The sequence below is a fragment of the Cloeon dipterum genome, chromosome X (assembly GCF_949628265.1).
Source record: "Cloeon dipterum chromosome X, ieCloDipt1.1, whole genome shotgun sequence".
In the NCBI taxonomy this organism is placed as follows: Eukaryota; Metazoa; Arthropoda; class Insecta; order Ephemeroptera; family Baetidae; genus Cloeon; species Cloeon dipterum.
Window position 1 is genome coordinate 10,575,433 of NC_088790.1, and position 19,604 is coordinate 10,595,036.

General features: G+C 40.5%; 1 protein-coding gene across 2 annotated transcripts in view; it reads left to right on the top strand.

The window, feature by feature from the left end:
* mGluR (metabotropic Glutamate Receptor) overlaps positions 1-19,604 on the top strand; it is a 64,351-nt gene that overhangs the window by 30,537 nt on the left and 14,210 nt on the right. For both annotated transcript variants that reach the window (XM_065495408.1, XM_065495409.1), the window contains exons 3-7: positions 9,748-9,926; positions 10,534-10,824; positions 11,364-11,740; positions 14,974-15,196; positions 15,570-15,840. In XM_065495408.1, coding sequence (XP_065351480.1) covers positions 9,789-9,926; positions 10,534-10,824; positions 11,364-11,740; positions 14,974-15,196; positions 15,570-15,840 — 1,300 coding nt within the window. In that variant the 5' untranslated portion in view covers positions 9,748-9,788. The remainder of the gene's footprint in view (positions 1-9,747; positions 9,927-10,533; positions 10,825-11,363; positions 11,741-14,973; positions 15,197-15,569; positions 15,841-19,604) is intronic.

Here is a 19,604-nt window from a genome sequence, read left to right on the forward strand (position 1 = left end):
GGGTTTAGAATTGAATAAATTTTTTACGGGAGGTTGAGGGTGATTGGCGGAATTTCGCAACTTTTCATATCGTTTCCCAACGGCCAGTAATCAAAATCCTCACTTTAGTGTGGACTATGTTTGACTGGTGTACTGCTAACCCGAGAGGCCAAAACGAGTAGAATCATTTGTAAACTTTTTTATAGTTAGATTCAAATCCCTTTGTGTAATTACTATACTTTCAATATCAAGCAGGAAAGCGAACTTTAAAATCAACACCTGCGCGTGTATAACTTTTAACACAATAAAACGAACAAAATTTCAAAACTCATCAGCTAAAATTTCGCCGTCAACTTTGCAGACCTTTTACTTTCCATCGTTTCTAGGAAATTCCCGTGTATATCATAGCATTTTTCCTTTTTGGAAAGCATAATTTTCCGCGTTCAGCAGATACACCATCATAAATTATATCCACCAACTCTAAAATATATCTTCCCGTCCTTCACATTAAAAATTTTTGAGTAGAAGATAATTTCTTCAAAAATCCAAGCACTCTATTTTCAATGGAAATCCGCAACCCTTATTTTCAATTGCGCCTTTGAAATCGGGTTAGCTCCGACATTTCTCTTGAGGATTTTATCTCGTATGAGACTCAGGTGCTACTACAATTTGCTCCGCCGCCAGTCTTCCGTGCGTGCATCACGGCAGAAATGCTTGAATGGAGTACGATTAGATTAAATAAATGGTTTTGGAAACTTTTGCTGCGTTGGCATTTCTAGGTGGCGCGCGCGCGTGTGTGTGCCAAAAGCGGCACACAACTCGAAATCAATTACAGTGCGTGTGTAACAAGTTGCTCTCTGCGCTCAGCGCGCGCGTCTGTTTTATTTTCGTCCAATTTGGCAGATGCCCCTTCCTTGCAAGGAAAACGTGTTAAGCGTTTTCGCGCGCGCGACGCGTCAATTGAATGATCAAATTTTCGGCGCAGCCAGAAAGCACTCTCACAGACGCCTTTCCCAGCTGAGTATGCAAAATGCCGAAACAAGCGGCAGAGCGAGATTGAGGACGTGATTCTGCTACACAGTTTGCCATTTCTTTGTCCCAATTAACTTCAAGGAGCTAAATTAATTTTCACATTTTCTGAGGATTGCGAAAAGCCCTTTCGCCGGGTCCTCGTAATTTATTTACACAGTGCGTGAACTAGCGCAGAGAAAAATAAAGTGAGTCGTAAAGCTCTGAGCCGTTTCTTTTTATCAAAGGGTGAAAATAAAACAATAAAAGCGTCGGCCGTAACGATAAATGCAAAAGCGTTTTAACTACGTCAGAGGCCGTATCGTCGCTATAAAAACTCCATTCAAAAGCCGGACGGAAGTTTCGAGTGTTCGTCGCCCTCGATCGTTCCGCTGAAGATTGCGGCAGATGAAATGATAGCCGCGGCTGTTTCTATGGAAGATTTCATATCGTCTCATACCTGTTTATTTACATTTTAGCTCCAATTTGATTTTGCGTGGTGCTGGGATCGTAAGTTTTGAAAGGCTTAAGGAATATATTTGAGGTACTTTGCCCCGAAAATCGGGATAAACCGGTCGGTTGGAGTTCATAAAATTAGTTTACTTTTAGTTATAATGCAGCCAACAATTTTCTACCAATTTAAAGTAAAGTTACAAAGAAAAATTGAGAAAAATACTCTTCACATTTCCTTGACTCTTCAGAATTTGGGAAAGAGATAAAATTTTCCAGGTTGCCGTTTAAATTTATGAGAAAAGCAGCTCCAAATTTTGCTTGCCGAGCACTGTCTCCATATTGAAAAACATGATTTATTTTGTCCGAGGGGGAGTTTATCTAAAAATTCGTACAATGTTGGACAGATTGCGACGGGAGAAATCATAATCAGGTGAAAAATAATAAACAAACCTTTTGATTTTTTGATAAATTTGGCAAATTCAGAAATTCAACTGTTTCTCGATCCTATTATTATTGAAAATTTTGTAGAAACAATCTGTTGCTCATCCCACAAAAAATTGACTCAATGAACCACTTGCTATATCCAACAATATGAAATGTTCTTAATTGTTCACCTATAAAATTCCACTTTAAAAATTTTTAAGATGAAAAATAAAAGAGCTTTTTGCAGGAATTTTACGAAATAAATAATTCAGATATGGCTGCACTGATCTGTCTAGAAATGAGAATCTATTTAGCGGAAAATTTTAAAAGCGAAAAAATCCCCAACGTTTCCATGGTGTGTAGTATTAGCTGCGGAGAATTCTGAATCATCGATCTGCCGTGAAATTCTCTTTTCTCTCCTTGCAAGAAATATCCCAACTCAACGTCTTTCTTAGATAGAGAGCCGTAACCTACACTGCAGCTAACAAAATGAAAAAAAAACCGGCTTGCAACTCAATCGGTGGCGATTCCATTTGACGGCGGCTGGGACGAAAGGCGCCGTTATGCAATTCAGGATCATTACACAGAGACCCATCCGACCCGAGCGGCTCTTTTCTCGGGTCAAGGTCGCCCACTGCAAGACAAAGCTGAGCAAGCAAAACACGGAGATAAATCAGGCGGAAAGGTCGATTTTGCATGTGGGTCGATCGTGCCAGCGCCGCCTCGCGCGCCCCGAGTGCGTTTACACGCACGTTCGTACGTACGTATGTTCGTAAAAAAGCAGTGCAACGACGACGAGCCAGCCCTCGGATCGTGTACACAGCTCGGCAGAATACACCCAAGAAGCACGAAATAAAAACATAAAAGAATAAAGCCGGCCGGCGTCCGTGCACACGCAGCAAATGGAGTCGTAAATACAGAGCGAGCTGCTTTTGTGTGTCCGTCGAATATTGATGGAGCGGATTTGGGGATTTTCGCCGAGCGCACCAGCCCGACGGACCGTTTTCCCTCCCGACGATCGCATTCTTCAATTGTCAACGAGCTGCGGTAATAGCCCACCAACCAGCCGTTTGCATTTTCCTATGCGATATTTTTTTCTTTGTGTATGAGGAGTAAGAAACCTTGGCTTCGTTTCAAAACATTGTTGAGCTAACATAAATCATTAAACTGTAGAGTGTGTTCTGGGTTTATTGCATATTAAAAATGCAAAATAATCGTGACCGATTTCCCCTTGCAAATTTTATTGTTTTAATTTATTTCCATCTTAATCAAGAATTTAAGGCACATTTAAACTTTTGGTGGCTAAAAAATTTTAAATTATAGTGGGTATTTTAGAAATAATTCATCATCTAATGAGTGGATTTTGATTCAAAAAATAATTTTAATGTTCCTCTTTTTTCACCGTAGTTTTTTTCGAATTATTTAAATCAAGCCTGCTTTGTTATTCTACCGAACAATTCTCAAGAAATGCCTTTTATCGACTTATACTTACTTACTTTATTTACAAAAACCTTTTTCCAATTTTTGTATTGTTATTGAGTGTTGGCATAATATGCTTTCGACCTGTCGATGTCGAGGCCAGCCTACTTTTTTTACCCGATCTCCCGCGAGAAAGTTTCCTCTAAGCTACTGTTGTTCGGGTCGGCTGAACTATTGAACTGTCTGCGCCACCTGCACGTTTCGACGCTTCGGAAATGGAATATGTGTAGTTCACCCGCGTCAGTCGAAGGGATTTCGTGCGCGACGCAGAGAAAACTTTTGTCATCTTCCATTTCAATAAACGGTTTTGCATGCTCGACAAATATGCAGTTTTTGTGTTCGTCCGCACAGGAAATCGCTCCTCTTTGAATATTATATAAGCGTTTCCTTTTACTGTTTTGCATACAAAATATTTATCCAGAATTAAAATGCAATTTGACTTGGATGAGAATATACAATACAACAAAAATAAGTTAAATCTGCATTCATTTCATTTTCCAACAATCCCAAAATCTCTAGCAGCCAATCAAGGGAATAACAAGAACTCCAAACAGTCCAAACTACGTTTCAATCGCTTGTATTTTTGAGAGACAATCCTCACTTTCTACTTTTAACGTGCTAGCTTCTAACCTTTATCTTTTGCTTTTCTCCATATTGCAGTTTCTCCCTGAACCCATCTCGGTTCGTAGTTGTCAAATTTATAAAAATTGTCTTCACGTCTTGTGAAGTGCTGAATTGATTTCAGGGTGGTAAACACTTGATTCTGTTGCGCAGTGAGGTTAAAAAAGGTAGGAAAACAAAAACGTTTGACCCCGTGATAACGTTCTTCTTATTTGGAAGACTTTGGCTCACTTACATTAAAAATAATATTTCTTATTTTTGTCATTAGTTTATTTAATGTTCTCCAAATTTTCTGGACAGCTTATGAAAATTTACGTCCAAATGAAATTCCTATATTCCGACCGAATGATTTGACAGCAAGTTTCAACTAACAACTCGCAAGTCGGCACTGCTCATATCTCGAATATCACGTTTGCGCGAGTTTCGTGTTGTGCGTTGGTTGTGTGTTTGCTGCGTGTGTACGATTTCAATTAGCTTGTTTGGGTCTTGTGCGCCTTGTCAGCCGCCTCGGTGCGGTGTGAGAAACCTAGCAGCCGCCTTTGTTAGCGAAAGTGCCGCAAAACGTGAACCGTTATGATACAGCCCGGCGTACACACTCACATTTGCATCTGAGCCGCGTGCGCATATTCGTGCATATTAATCTAGGCGCGGCGTTTGCTTCCACGTCGAGCCTTGCTCTCTATTGTTCGCTCTCAGGGGAGAGTTAGTTCCACGAGAGGAATCCTTTTGCGCCCTGCAGACGACAAACACACCCCTCCTCCTGCGGATAACTTGACTAGACTGGAAATCTAATCAGCGAGCGCGATTCCTGCAAATTTATGCAAATAGAATTTACCAATAAGCGGAGAGAGGATGTCCTAAATTCATTGATTGTATACATTCTGGTGTTTTCTCAAGAGACATCGCACATTTTCAACAAATGTTTGCAGATTTTGTAAAGTTAAATAAAAATGTTTCAATAAATGGTATACATTACATCCGAAACTTTACAAGGCGCACTGTTTAAATATTTTATTTGCAATTTATTTTCACGATCATTATTAAAATCAAAATTATTAAAGTGCTTATAATTTAATTAACATATTTTGGAAAGTTCTAGAATATTAATAAATATCAAAGTACCATAGCTGTAATTTTCATTTTATTCATTTTCTATATTGAAGATAAAATTATGAAATGTTGATTTTGTATGTGTGCTTATGTGGGACATTTTGACAATGGTTTTGTTTGATTCTGAGTGGAGCTATAGCTAAATAATTAGCACGAATCGTATTTGCACAAGCCACGAGCGCTTATCTCTTTCATAAACAGCGGCACGCAATATCTGTTGCGTGAGCGAAATTTTGAGCCTTTCTACAAACAGCACGACTGCACGAAAAGGGCTCTAAAGTTTGTTTTGACGATCAGCACAACCGGTTTCCACGGACAATATCAATATCAGCAAATCAGCTGTGGTCAGCTTCAAAGCAGGACACGTTAATCCCTTTTTGATCTCCCTGAGCTTTACCGTATTTTAGCAAATTCACTATCAAAGCAGAGAATCGATGAATTCTTCACAAAATATTTTGACTCTTTTACTCAGCATATTTATTTATCAAATCACATTTTTTATATGTTACTCTAGCGATTGGACGGTAGGAAAAAAATTAAGCTACTTAAAGAGACGACCCAAAAACCTCCACGCGTGGACGAAATTTCAAAGCGCGGAAACGGAAACGAGTTGCATATTTAGGGAGCTTTTTGGAATGAAATCGACCAAATCTGCTAGAAAGCATCATTACGAGTCGAGCAGCGTGTTTTGTATGGGTGCCAAACTTCAACTTCGTACCGCCTTTTAAGTAATTGACGTGCTGTTTGTCATTGTGTACCAGGCAGTCTGGCAACCCTATAGACGCTTGATGTGTGACACGACGTGAATATTTAAACGCAGAATGATCGCCGCGGCGAGTGTCATATATATCCGACGGGCCGATTAGCGAGTTGAAGGCGTTGAATAATGCACCCCAACGGAGCACCTTGCGCGCGTAATGACTCTGTCGGGCACCTGTCTGCCGCTGATGAAAACTTTATTACCAAGAAGCCGAAAACTTTTGCTGACTGCGCTGGGGTGTATCACACGCACGCGTAAACCTGCTTGAGTTCCTGCGGGGCACAACTTACGGCACCTTTAACAAATTAGGTGGAGATTTTTTGACAAAAATTTCGTTTAATTTAAAATATTGCTTTGAGTTAACTTACAAGTACAATAAAATTTAAAAAATCTACAAATATAATTATAATAAATCGGAAATGTGAGCTTTACTAATATTTTTCAATTTAAATCAGCTTAACCTGAGGCCCAATGATAAAAATAATGGGAAATTTGAAGTATTGATCTAATAGCGATTTTTTATTTGCCACCAAAAAATAACTGATTTTGTCCTGAATCGCCATTTTTTACTTTCTTTTAAGGTCGGCAAATTATTTTCCCCACATTTTTAAACGCTTGAATTTTAATGAATTTGAAATTCCCATTATTGCGGCTACGAAAGAAAGGCTCTGTCATTGTCATTACAAAAAATGTTTATTCGGAAAATCAGTGAAAATAAAGTTTACTGTGGTCCTGTCTAGAAGGCCAAAGCTGTAGGGAGTCTCTGCTAGTAGAAATAAGACATCAACAGATCAACTTCAAAAACTTGCGGTCAAACACGCCTTGCAGATGGAGAGAAACTGTGCCGCTGAACAGTCATTCAGTGCGGGTGGCATAAATCACACTTTCACGACACGAAAGTCATGCTTGGGAAATTTAATATCATCCAGGCGTAGTCCTCACTTTGATCAATTTAACGTCAAAATCAACAACTATCTAAGTGTTTACCCCACGTGCGTTCCAATAAGGTGCAATTAATCGCACGTTTTGGCACGAGACTTGAATGGTTGGTTCCGAAAGGAGTTTTTCCTCAAATGAAAAGGAATTCTTTTTATTGCCATCGAGAAAGCCACAAACAAACGCACTGAGCCAAACGCGTATTTGTCGGTCAGAGTTCAAGTGTAACATAAGGAGTCGGGAGAAGGTCGCGTGCTTTCTAATTTCCAACGCTTTTCGCTCTTTTGTTGGACCGCAGCGGATAGATTGCGTCTGTGTACTCTCAGCAGCGCAGATGTGAATGCGAGCGGTGTGTGTGTGCGTGCGTGGGTAACTCCACGGGGCATATAAAAGTTTCCTTTGAAAGCGGCGATTGAGTCGCAATCAAGGCCTGCTGCGCTGTTTTCGCGACTGCCCGCGGCCACAAAAGAAGGTGGTTTTCTGTTACAAACACACGCACACACACTCCAGCCGCTCTACAAGGGGAAGGAACACGACGCTCCTTTTCCCTCGGACGGCTTGGCTTTTCCCAGCAGCAGGAAATAATAACAAACGACGCGATGAAGAGAAGCTTCACAAGGCAAAAAATAAACAATTGTGACTGCTGTGCACTAGCCGCTCCCGACGAAATTAATTGCTTCATCCCTGTCTGTCCTAAATGCGCGTGTGTGAAGGGAAATAATGCGCATGGCACGTTATTAAATGCGCGAATGAACTCGGCAATTTCCTTTCTCTGCTCGCTTCAAGCGATATTTCATCGCAAACGAGCTGAATGTTCCTCAATTTAATCAATAGACTGGGGAAAGTTGATTCATTTTTTCACCTTAGAGGAACTGCAGCCCCATACCAAATCAATTGCTATAGTACAAAATCAACTATCCATAAGACACAATATAAAAAAGAACACCCGCATTCTCGGAAATTTTTAAATCTCCTCAATAAAATTTTTCACTCCCACATTTACTTTGATAATCTTTCAAAGTATATTTGCCTCGAATCCTTCATATCCATTTCTTAAATTATGTTTGAATGTACCAAAAACTACAAGAAAATGTTGGTCAATGAACTTTTTATGCAGTTTTTGGCTCTTTGATAGAGTTTGGTACGAAAGTTATATGATCGTCACAGCAAACTTTGTCCACAAATCAATTTTCTCTTAAATTGAACAAAAATCGTATTTTAAATCGACTTTTACATTTTAAATAAAATTTTCTACCATTTGTTCTTTATTTGCATCACGACAGGCTGTACGAATTCAACTTAAAACCTTAACATCCTTTTTTTAACATGAAAAGAAAAAATATAAAGAGCGAATTTAATCAAAATGATTTTTTCAATATGACTACCCTCATAGGTGAGAACAATAATGAATATGGTAGGTATTTTTAGCCTTCCATTCCTTGTCTATAGGAGTAGCCATTGTAAAATCAATTTTATAAATCATGTTGCTTGTTAGGAACAGAAAAAATTAAACCTCCGTTGACAAAAAAAATCTGACATCTATTTGTTAAAAAAAATTAGGGAAATACCAAGAATTTTCCTTCAAGCTAATCACCTTCGTTAAAGTATATCAACGAGGATTTTAAAAATTTGATAACAATTTACCAGAAGACTGATCAAAAGCCAGTGAAGTTCACTGACTGGCAAATTAGCTGCTTATTTGATTTTGTCGGCAGAAACGTGTGTCGACGAACGTAGCAAAGAAAAGTCGAGGGCGGGAGAAAGCAAATGGGCCATTATTATTTTGCGCTCGAACACACGCGTCCAGGCCGTGCGCCCCGTTTCGTAATTTTTAATCTGCGCCGCGAGCAACCTCATTAGCAACGGGCAAAAGCAGCCGTATATATATGAAACGCGCGCGCCGGCAGCCGCAAACCACGCCGCGGGCCTCAACCCCACGCGCGCGAGCCGACCTCGCGCAAATCTGCCGCGAGCTACCGCTTTTAATGACTCGATTTTTTTATTATTCCCTCGAGCGTGAATATGACCTCGTTGTTTACGCGCTAAATTGTTGGCATTCCCTCGCGAAACTCCAGTCTTTTCATCTGGATACCTTCAGCTCCTGTGATGCTTGGCATTTAAATTTTTTTCCCTTGTCTTTGACGTCAAGCTTTAGTTTTATTTTAACAAACATCGTTCATTACGCCTGCAACTGCACGGTTAAGACGCTGGAAAAGGTCGTGGTTCAAGCAGATTAAATAAAATTATTCTTGCAGAGGCACAAGCTAAACAACTTGGTATATTTTCTAAGGTTACAGAGAGAAATTTAATGTAAAATGTGTCTTGGAAAAAGCCAGAGTGTGAAGTTCTACTCCAGCCATGCTAAATTGGACAAATAAATTACAAGGACCGTGCATTGTTACTCAGATAATATTTCCATGGTTATTATCTTAATTTATACAAATAAATGGTTTTTAATCCTGATGATGAATGAGATAAATTTAAAGTTTCAAGTTGAGATCAGACTACTGTTGAATATATTTTAATATTAGCAAAACAATCGTCAAAACAGAGGCAAATTTTGGTTAAACTTTAAAATATGAATGTACAAAAATACTTTTAAAATCCCCTTATAAATAGCGCTTCTCATCCTGGTATATTCAGTTTCAAAGACAGGAAAAGGGGCTAGCGTAGGCTTTGATGAAGTTTGGCCTTCTTTATGAGTCGTGAATTATGCTTCCAGCAGCTCGTTCTCATCTAAATTTTTTCTGTTCCTGTGAGTTCTCTTGGAAAGAAAAAAAATCCTATTTTGCTCTTGGTAATGGTGGAGAATCTCAACTCGCAGTCCGTTTTGAGAATGAAATACGCCGAAGGATGGTGTCGAGGTCGGGGCGCGCCTATCAGCACTGACAATGACCAATTGAATACTAGACAATTGAACCGACGCACTTGAACGCGGCTCGGCTCCTCACTTCGTAATTGGCGCTTTCTGATTTCAGCTTGCTCGTCGGCACCGGCCTCGGAGGTGGATGAGGCCGTTATGAGAGTGCTGGTGGTGCTGCTCGCGCTGAGTGGCTGCTGCCTGGCCCAGCTGTCGGTCAAAATGCCCGGCGACATCGTGCTGGGCGGCCTCTTCCCCGTGCATGAGAAAGGCGAGAAAAGCCCCTGCGGCGCCAAGGTAAATAGCCTCCAAATTATCACACAACAAATATTTGACTGGAAAGACTCCCACAATGCCAGAAATTTAGAAGGGTTGGTTTTTTACTGGTTCTCCCTAATTTTTTTATAACCCACTTAGGAAACCTGTCTCCTTACCAAAAAAGGCAAATGATGACAACGTTTGCGAGTGCTAACTTTATTTCTAGAGCGAGTACAAACAACCAAATTGAAATGAGAGGCAAAAGAGGGAGAGTGAGAAGTTAGTTTGCGACTAACAAGGAGTCATTGTTAACCAAATTTAACGCTCTTTGTATTTGTTACTTGACGAAAGGCTGCAAAAATTCAAAAAAGGTTTCAGCAGTGTAGGAAAATTACACCCAAAGGAAAAAATACAGTTAAACGAGACAAATTAAAAACAGTATTGCTACACAGTTGACATTTTTGAAAAAAAAAATTAACGAGAGAACCAGCAAAAAAGGCTGGGCAGAATAAAACTGTATTTATCTGCTCCTCTGAAAAAATGAAAGTAAAAACTGCATTTTCTGTAAATATTTCCACTATTTCATTCATATTTGCGGAACAAAATTCAAAGCACAGGAAATCAGTTTGAATTGTTATCCTCTTAGGTATACAATCGCGGCGTGCAGAGGCTAGAGGCGATGATGTTCGCCGTTGACAAAATCAACGCCGACAAAACGCTGCTGCCGACCATCAGACTCGGCGTCAACATACTGGACACGTGCTCTCGGGACACGTACGCGCTGAACCGCTCGCTCGAGTTCATCCGCGGCTCACTGAACAACCTAGACGTGTCCGCCTTCGAGTGCAACGACCGGCGACCGCCCAGAATCAGGTCCAACTCAACCGGGCCTGTTTTCGGAGTGGTCGGAGGCTCGTACAGTTCCGTGTCGCTGCAGGTCAGTTGTTTTGCTTGTGAATAATGGAGTGCAATTGTTTTCCTGAATGATTAAAAAAACTAATTTCCTTTTACAGCCGAATTTTACGATTTTTTCATGTTGTATGGTGCAATATTAGCATAATTAATACCAAAAAAGTGTTGTAAGATTTGTCAATTATGAAACTTATACTTTCAACTGCAATTATTTATTATCTCCTTACATAGGAACAAATATTTTAGTTAATTTTTCAATTGGGGCTTAACTAAATAATTGTGTGGATCTGGTGAATCACTGTTTTAAATTTACGTATGAGATATGAAGTTGCTAAAAAAAAAGACATTTATATATAAATGTAAAAATTCGAAATACTTTTCAATTTCCGGTAATATAAAAATACGCAGAAATCATGCTAAAATCATACTTTAATATAGATTTTTAATTAATAAGATTCGAAAGATATTTGCGTCACATTCGACGCAAGATTTAAGTCAACGAATTTTCTAAGAAGTCTTCGACATTTCAACCAGTAATTCGGACCCCAATTGATCGTTTTCCAGGTTGCCAACCTGCTGCGGCTGTTCCACATTCCACAGATATCGCCGGCGTCGACGGCAAAGGCACTGAGTGACAAGAGCCGCTTCGACTACTTCGCACGCACCGTACCGCCGGACACATTCCAGGCTATCGCGTTGGTGGATATTGTCAAGAGCCTCAACTGGTCGTACGTGAGCACCGTATACTCCGAGGGCTCGTACGGCGAGTACGGCATCGAGGTGTTCCACCGCGAGGCGCAGGAGCGCAACGTGTGCATCGCGGCTGCCGAGAAGGTGCCCAGCGCCGCCGACGAGCGCGTCTTCGAAACCATCCTCGGCAAGCTGCTCAAGAAGCAGAACGCCAAGGGGGTCGTGCTCTTCACCAGGGCTGAGGACGCCAGGTAACCCACCTTTCCCTCTTTCTAAAACATTTTTACTTTCTAATTTTGGGATCAAGAGTATAAATAAAATCAATTGCTCGATTCCCGTTTATTCTGATATTTTATATTGCATAATAGACTCTTGAGGAACTTCAGGCACCGTGATGGTAGCAAAATATTATTCTTAAAATAAACAGTGGTGCCAGATTCACCCTGTAATAGTTTCCCACTGTTCAGATCCAATATTGCGTCAAAAGATTTACTTTCTATACGAGTGTGTTTTTTCGAACGGATCTCGGCGTAATTGATTGATTCGTTTAGCACAATTCGCAACATAATGCTTACAAAGGTTCATTTCTTACGCGTTTCTATTTTCCACCTTAATGTGCTGTACTTCGTCTAACGTCTTACCTGCGTATTTTGCAAATTCAGCCCTCACTTTAAATAAATAAATGCTGGACACTAAAAAAGGAGCATCAAAAGTATAGTGGTCGAATTCTTTGATTTACAGAGCTTTAAAAATTTTAAATTTTGTAAACATTTATTTTAAAATACACTTTTTGTTCAATTCTTGCATGATTTCAGGTTTAGCCAAATCAATCGTTGAATAAAATAATTACTTTCCGTATAAATAGATTAGGCATGTTTAAAATGAATATTTAAAAAAAAACTAGGATTAGAACGACGCCGTGGACGCTCTGCGGGGATGTTGGTTAATTAAACGACAGGTCTAAATCTAAATCTGGACGAAGCAATCACACTGCACGGAAAACAACAAGTCAATGAGAGGATGTTAAACCCCCTCTGACCTGGCAATCCTAGTGGAGAGGCTTAACGCCTGGTTCAAGTGTGTTTGCAGCACTGCTTTGCAGTTTAATCGAATCTCGCAGTCCAGCTGAGCGAGAGAAATCGTTCGGGTACAAAGCGCCGACTAATCGAATGGCGTCAGTTTTCTGATGCTGTGTCCGTCCGACCGAAATCAATTGGTTGTGCGCGTATTAATTAAACAGATGAATCTGTTCGATGACAAAGGGTTATTGAATAAAAGGTGGCTGCAAATGTGGGCGTACACTCGCTCCCAATTACAGACCCCGAGATATTTCAAATTTAAATTAAATCAAACGCTGCTACCAGTTTTATTTAAAAATAAGTTTCTCCCTGTTCTCTAACCCTGCCTTGCGGATATATATAATTTTTGCTCTTAAAAAACCAGCCTGAGCCTGAACTCTGAAAGGGCTGATATGAGATAATTAAATAACGCAGCTCTCGTGCCTTGAGCTCCAAAATTTCTTTGAGATTTTCTTCAAGAGGGAATGTTTTGTTTGGATGCTGCGGAGCACACAGAAAATAAAGTCCGTTTCCCACGCTGGATGATAATCTGAAGACGTTCTTTGGCGCTGAAGGAAAAAGCCGAGAGTCTGGCAATCGCTGAAAAACACAAATGTTGGTCTTAAAAGCGTCTAAAAGAGACGAGACACATCATGCAAATACATAATAATAATGCAGCGAAGAGAGCGGGCCCTAATGGCGCTCACTCGGTGAAAGTTCGCGTGGCAATTCACGGGAGGGTCTGTCGCGCTCCTTTTATATCCGCGCACACGAGAAAAGGGAAGGCAGGCAGGCAGCTGCTGGCGCGCGCCGCACTTTGGAAATTAAAACTGGCGGGCGAGCCGTCAAGTCATTTTCGCCCTTACTGTTGCTTGCTACCTTTTTCTCCGATGAGATTCATTTTTCCTAGCTCGAATACTCGCGCTCATTTTTCGATGGAGTGCAGGAAATTGCCCCTGCAGTGTGCATCTCGATGCGATTGCAGCCTGCAATAATTATACACAGCCCTTTCCACGGCCCTTGAATGAGCCGGGAAATGGATTTCGCAGCCTTCGGAAGCTTTAAGAAAGCCTGGTAGCGATAATCTTTCGCCATAATTGCAGTACCCAATATACCCAATGGCAAAATTATTCACAGAATATTCAATAATTCATTCAAAGCAATGCATGGTAATGTACTGTTGCAATTATTGAGAAAAGTTTCATTACTTGCAGGATTACGTCATCAGGTGTTCATTGATCAGGGAATGGGATACATTTTAATATTATTTTTTGGTGGAGAAGTTAAAATAAAATAGTTTTTAAGTAGAAGTCTCAGTCAGCCAGACGGCTAATTTCGGGTCGTGTGGTCAGTCACCGTGAATTTGGCCACGCTGTGCCAGCTACGCCTGCTGCAGGTCAAAGAGTCGAATAATTCATAAGTGTTTGAGAAAAATTATTAAAAATTATATTGTTTACGTTTTATTAAAATCGATTTGCATTTATTTTACAAACAAAAAGTGCAATCTTTTGTAGAAAGATTTAAAAAAATTTGTAATTATTATAAAAAGTTTAAGTCATCAGTCACTTTTTTATGGAAATTAATTAAAAAATAAATCTCTTATTAAGTCTCAAAGCTGTTTTTCTTTTCTGAATTAATAATTTTATTTTTAAAATTAAAATTTGAAATTGCGCATGTTTTTTATGCCGACAGAAGTTTTTATGGCCATGAGAGTATGAATTTGAATACGCTCTTTTTATCCAAATATATAATCAAATTTCATAGAACGCTTTAGCTGACTTCGGTTTATTCCTGGAATTTAAAGTAGAGTAGCATTTGACCCGAAATTCGCCAGGTTAAGTACTTTCAAATATTGTATTAAAGTGTAACACATTTTTGCCAAGAGCCTGTCCCCAAGGATAAAGTCGTAGTTTGTCTAGAGTATTTTTCAATGGGTATCCTCTTATGTACGTGTACAAATAATCTAGATTCACGTAGGCCAGGCAGAGAGATGAAACTGTGGCGCAGAGCATTCCTTCAGCGCGTGTAGAATATTATTTCACTCTTTCTTGAGATGAAAATCAAACATAAATTTTCCAGAGAGTTTTATCTCAAAATAAATCTGTTAAAGTGATAAAGAAGCAAAATATCTCGAGTTTCTTCTTGAAACACTCTTTATTGCAAATAATGGCGCTGATTTTAATACATCAATCTATTTATTTTAATTTATATATTATATAAAATAAAAAACCATCATAACTTTTTATGGTGAAAGATCTGGATCAATTTTTCCTCGGAATATTGCGTATGAGTTATGAACCTTTTCTGTGCAAAAAGTTGGCCAATTAAGAGGAAAACGAGGATCATCGTTTTGCACGCACGCTCATAACAAGCCATTAAAACGATGGGACTTGAGTGCATAATGAGGATTAATTTCCGGTCCGCAGGGGGCTGTTGAACGCGAGCAAGCGGATGCAAACTTCGCTGCACTGGATCGCGAGCGACGGCTGGGGCAAGCAGCAAAAGCTGGTCGAGTCCCTGGAGGAGGTGGCGGAAGGAGCCATCACCGTCGAGCTGCAGTCGGAGCACATGCCAGGCTTCGACGAGTACATGATGTCCCTCACGCCAGACAACAACCACAGAAACCCCTGGTTTGATGAGTACTGGCAGGTACGTCTAAATAATCAACACTTCTTTACCGCTGCTATGCTCCCTTTGAGGTCTAAACTATAAAATAATTTTTAAAAAAAGGCATCCTCAAAGCAAATTAAAAATTTATCTTTGATTAAAAATGATAGGGACGTTATAGTTTCGTAACTATCAGTTTCTGTGTAATTTGTTTAAAAATTAAATAATAAATCACGTCTAAATAAAGCCTAAAATATTTATATTTTTGAAAATTTTAATCAGACAGTTTTCAGAATGTTTGCAATGTGTCCAGCAATAATTGTAATTTGCATAAATGAATTTTTATTTATAATAGTCACAGACTTAATCACTCATTAGTCCTCATCATTCTTCCATCTTGTACAATCTTTTGTAGGACACCTTCAGCTGCATCCTGCCGCAGTACATGAATGCGGAGGACGTTGATCAGGAGATCTGCAGTATGGACCTGCGCCTCTCGGAGAAGGTGGGCTACGAGCAGGAGTCAAAGGTGCAGTTCGTGGTGGACGCCGTGTATGCGTTTGCCTACGCGCTACACAACCTGCACAGAGACCTGTGCCGTCCCAAGGACAAGGTTTGTCCAGCCATGGCCACATATGACGGCGGGGACTTCTACAGGAACTACTTGCTCAACGTCGCTTTCAAAGGTTAGTAATTTTATTTAATGAATGAAATAAAAGGTAGGCATAAATGTCCCTGATTACTGCACATTCGAAAATTCTTTTCAGAAAGGGATTTCAAGTAGCATCATTTCTTCTAATTTAATTTAGCAAGTCTCCGATTTCCGAGGAACTCGTCTTTCCTTTGTGATCTGTCGGTGTTTATTTAAGCGCGTTCTTCTTCTGGCAAAAAAGTCGAAAGAATATTTCTGGATGTTTTTTTTTTTTGTAATTACCAGGAGGAAAAGAGTTCTCTGTCTGCTGGAAAATCATCTTTTTCTTGTATCAATAGCATTCCGCTTCCACTGCGAGTTAGAAACTTTACGTATAAAATATTCCCGGAGGGTGAGCTGGCAAATGGGTATACATAAGAAAGGAAGATCAATTGAATAAACAAACAAGAAGCTTCGTTTCGCTGAATTTACATTTCCACAAAGCCTCTTTAGATGGAATGCAACCATCTGAAAACAAGACATTCGCATTCACATAATTTGTGACGAATAATTTCCATACTTCACAAAGCTGAAGTAGAGATGGTTTTTGTTTTCTCGCCGCGCATAAATAATTTCCAGGATGCGGCGAGGGTTTATTATTTTAGCAGTCTTCGGTGTGTGTGGTTAGCAATTGTGATGAATTTGCTAATTAGCAGCTATGAGTACCTTTTGCATAACTAATTTTGCTCTCCTTTGGCAAAGATGAGAGCGGTGTGTTGCTTTCCCACAAAGCCGCAAATAGTTTTACCGCGAATCAAAGTTTGCAATATGCCCACCTATAATCAATTTAACCTTTGACCTTCCCGCGAGTTCTTTATCGACACAAGAGGCTGGGTAAGGAACAATTCTCGCTGACCCGGAATTCCCGTTCGTTTCTCAGCTGGAATCCGCATTAGGTCTATTTTTTGCATTGCGAGAGCTGTCGGCGGGCAAGAGGTCCCGCCTATTGAAATGTTTGCGCCCGTCTTAACAAAGCACTTTCGACTTGCTCGGCAGAACGATAATTACTCGGCTCTCAGCGCTGAGCCCGAGTCGGTAAGCTGTCACTTTGCTAGGTCAGTGGCTGCGGCAAAGCGATAGCTCGCAAATGCCCGCAGGTGGCGTACGCTGGCTCGTCGTAGCCTCGCTCTGCTTCTGCTGCTACTGGGTCTGCGGTAATTAATCTCCACTCTGCAGCTCCTCGGCAGCCTCTGATAGAAATAATTCTCTCTCGAGATGTATTGTTCGCGAATGTCATTTTGTTGGACGGATCGCAGCCACGCACGCTCTTCATCTGTTGGATGAACGGATGAGAAAGTGGGTGATAATACAGCTTCTTCGAATGATAAAATCAGTAGATTATGTTATATTCAGCGAAACAGAACTAATTGTTCACAATACTAATGGATGCTTGTTAGTTTCCTCAATTATTCTAGAGGGGCAAAGTTGCTGTGCAAAATTTGAAGAAAATTCAACTCGCAGAGTTAAGGCAAAAGGAGATATTTGAACATTTCCGGGATCCATTACTGACTGCTTATTAATGTCAGAGATGGCAAAATGTGGTTAATTAAGGGAAATTCTCATGTGGCTCAACGAGCTGGAAAGCGCAATTAACGGCACCGACTCGCCACTTGCTGGTTTTTGCACCTTTTCAACGGCTGTAGGAACAAATGTCCGGCGCTTCAATAAAAGATCTCGGTGCGGGGAGGCGGAAAGATGGCCACATTGGGCCCTAGCTCCTCTGCGGCTACTCGAGTTCAATGTTAGCCGCTCAGCGGTGTTATTGGGACCCGGTGAGCTTATACCCCACGGGATGAGAGCTAGGTAGAGGATACAAAATAATTTAAAAATGGCTCTACAATCGTTGTTTTTCACATCAGGATGTGAGGCTACAAATAATAATAACAATAATATTTATTGACTTTTTTAAATGAAAGTTTGGAGATAAAAATTATCTTGTTGCTGGCGGTAGCTGCGGCCTCAGATCCGCAGATAGTTTATCTGAAAAATAAAGCCTTAACAACTGGTGATTATGGCCGTTGAAAACGATCGATTGCACTCGTTGCTGATTGAGAGCAGAATAAAAAATAGGGCAAAACTGTGTAAATCCCCAACACTCACCCTCCATGCTACAAAATTACAACTAAGGATGTATCTCTATATTTGCTTTGTAGATCAAAACTCGAATCAAACCTACGTTTGAATGAGATGAGATCGTTTTTGTAGATGCGGATCTCGCATATATATCTTTTCTCGAGGGGAGGATTTTATTTGCACACCTTGTGTATTCGCCGAAAGATAAATTTGCAGTGAGCTCGGCTGAAATTGAGCTGTACCAGTGATGAGATGACAAATATTTGTTCCAGCCAGTCAAATAAAACTAGCTACTGGTGTAAATTGAATGGCGAGTAGAGTTTGAATGCAACATGTCCCTTTTCACGGCGTTTAATTTGACTTGAAGCTAAATAGCTAATCAATCGACTCGCTCTCGTTAGTAGCTGATGGAAATCAGAGGAGACGGGCTGCCTTTTGCGGCCGATGTCATTTGGACAGTGGCTCGTTCTCCTGCTATGCGTCAATTTGCGCCGTGGATGATGGCAGCCGGGGGTAATCAATTCCAATTATACGCCGGCAGTAATTATCGGAACGGGATGGAGGGAGCACGCTGCCTGACAGAGAGAGAGAGAGAGAGAGAGAGAGAGAGAGAGAGAGAGAGAGAGAGCACCGGCGGGGGGCTCGAGATTCGGAATTAAATTAACGTTCGCACCCCCTTTACTTTTATTCGCCAACCTTAAGCTGGATTAGGCAGGGCAAATAAAAAAGTGTCAGGATGAAGGAAATCCTCTCTCTCTCTCTCTCTCTCTCTCTCTCTCTCTCTCTCTCTCTCTCTCTCTCTCTCTCTCTCTCTCTCTCTCTCTCTCTCGCTCTTTCTCACTCAGGAGCTTCTTTTTTATTTTAACCTAATCTCCCGGCCAGAACAAAAGCACCTGCTGCTGCTGCTGTCTGCCAGGCGAGATAGATCCGCCCGCCGCGGCGTTTTCCAATTAAGCAAAAATTAAACGGCAGCCGGGAGCAAATCGAATTTACATCTGCTGGGCACTGAGTTCATTTGCGCCGCTGTTCATTTCACTCGCAGCCCCTTCTTTTAATATTCATGGAATACATTTCGATTCCCCGATATTTTCTTTTTAACAGCTTCTGACGCAAATGTCTTAAGATTTTATCACGCTGCCGGCTCCCGTTCTGTCAGAATCATCGATTCGTTTGGAGCTTTTAGATGCGAAATTTTCCTCCAAACTTTGGTAAACAGAGAGGCTTCTAGCAAAAAGAAAGTAGTCTGTGGCAACCATTGGAAAAGTTTTCTCTCCAGTCGCAGTATTGCAACATCTCTGTTTCAAATTTTGCTGCATGAACGGCAATCTGCATATTTAATAAGTGCTCCACTTCGATAGAAAAGTTTCTCTGCGGCTATTCTGCTAAAGTAACTGGAGTATTCCTCCAGGGATTGTCTTCATCTAATTTATTTGTTTCAATTAATTAAGTTTTAATGGGAAAAGTATGCGATCGTAAGTCACTCTGGATCGCAAACAGTCACAGCAAGGATTTAAAATTTTCTGTATGTGAATGGTATATTAAAGTTAGTTTAATTTTGCATACCTCTTCCAAGATATATAGCCCCCTGATAGCGAGCATTTCGTGGAAACATCGCGTACAAATAAATGGGTACACGGGCCTCATTGGAGGAAGCCAAGTCGAGAAAAGAACCAGCTCAAGTTACTG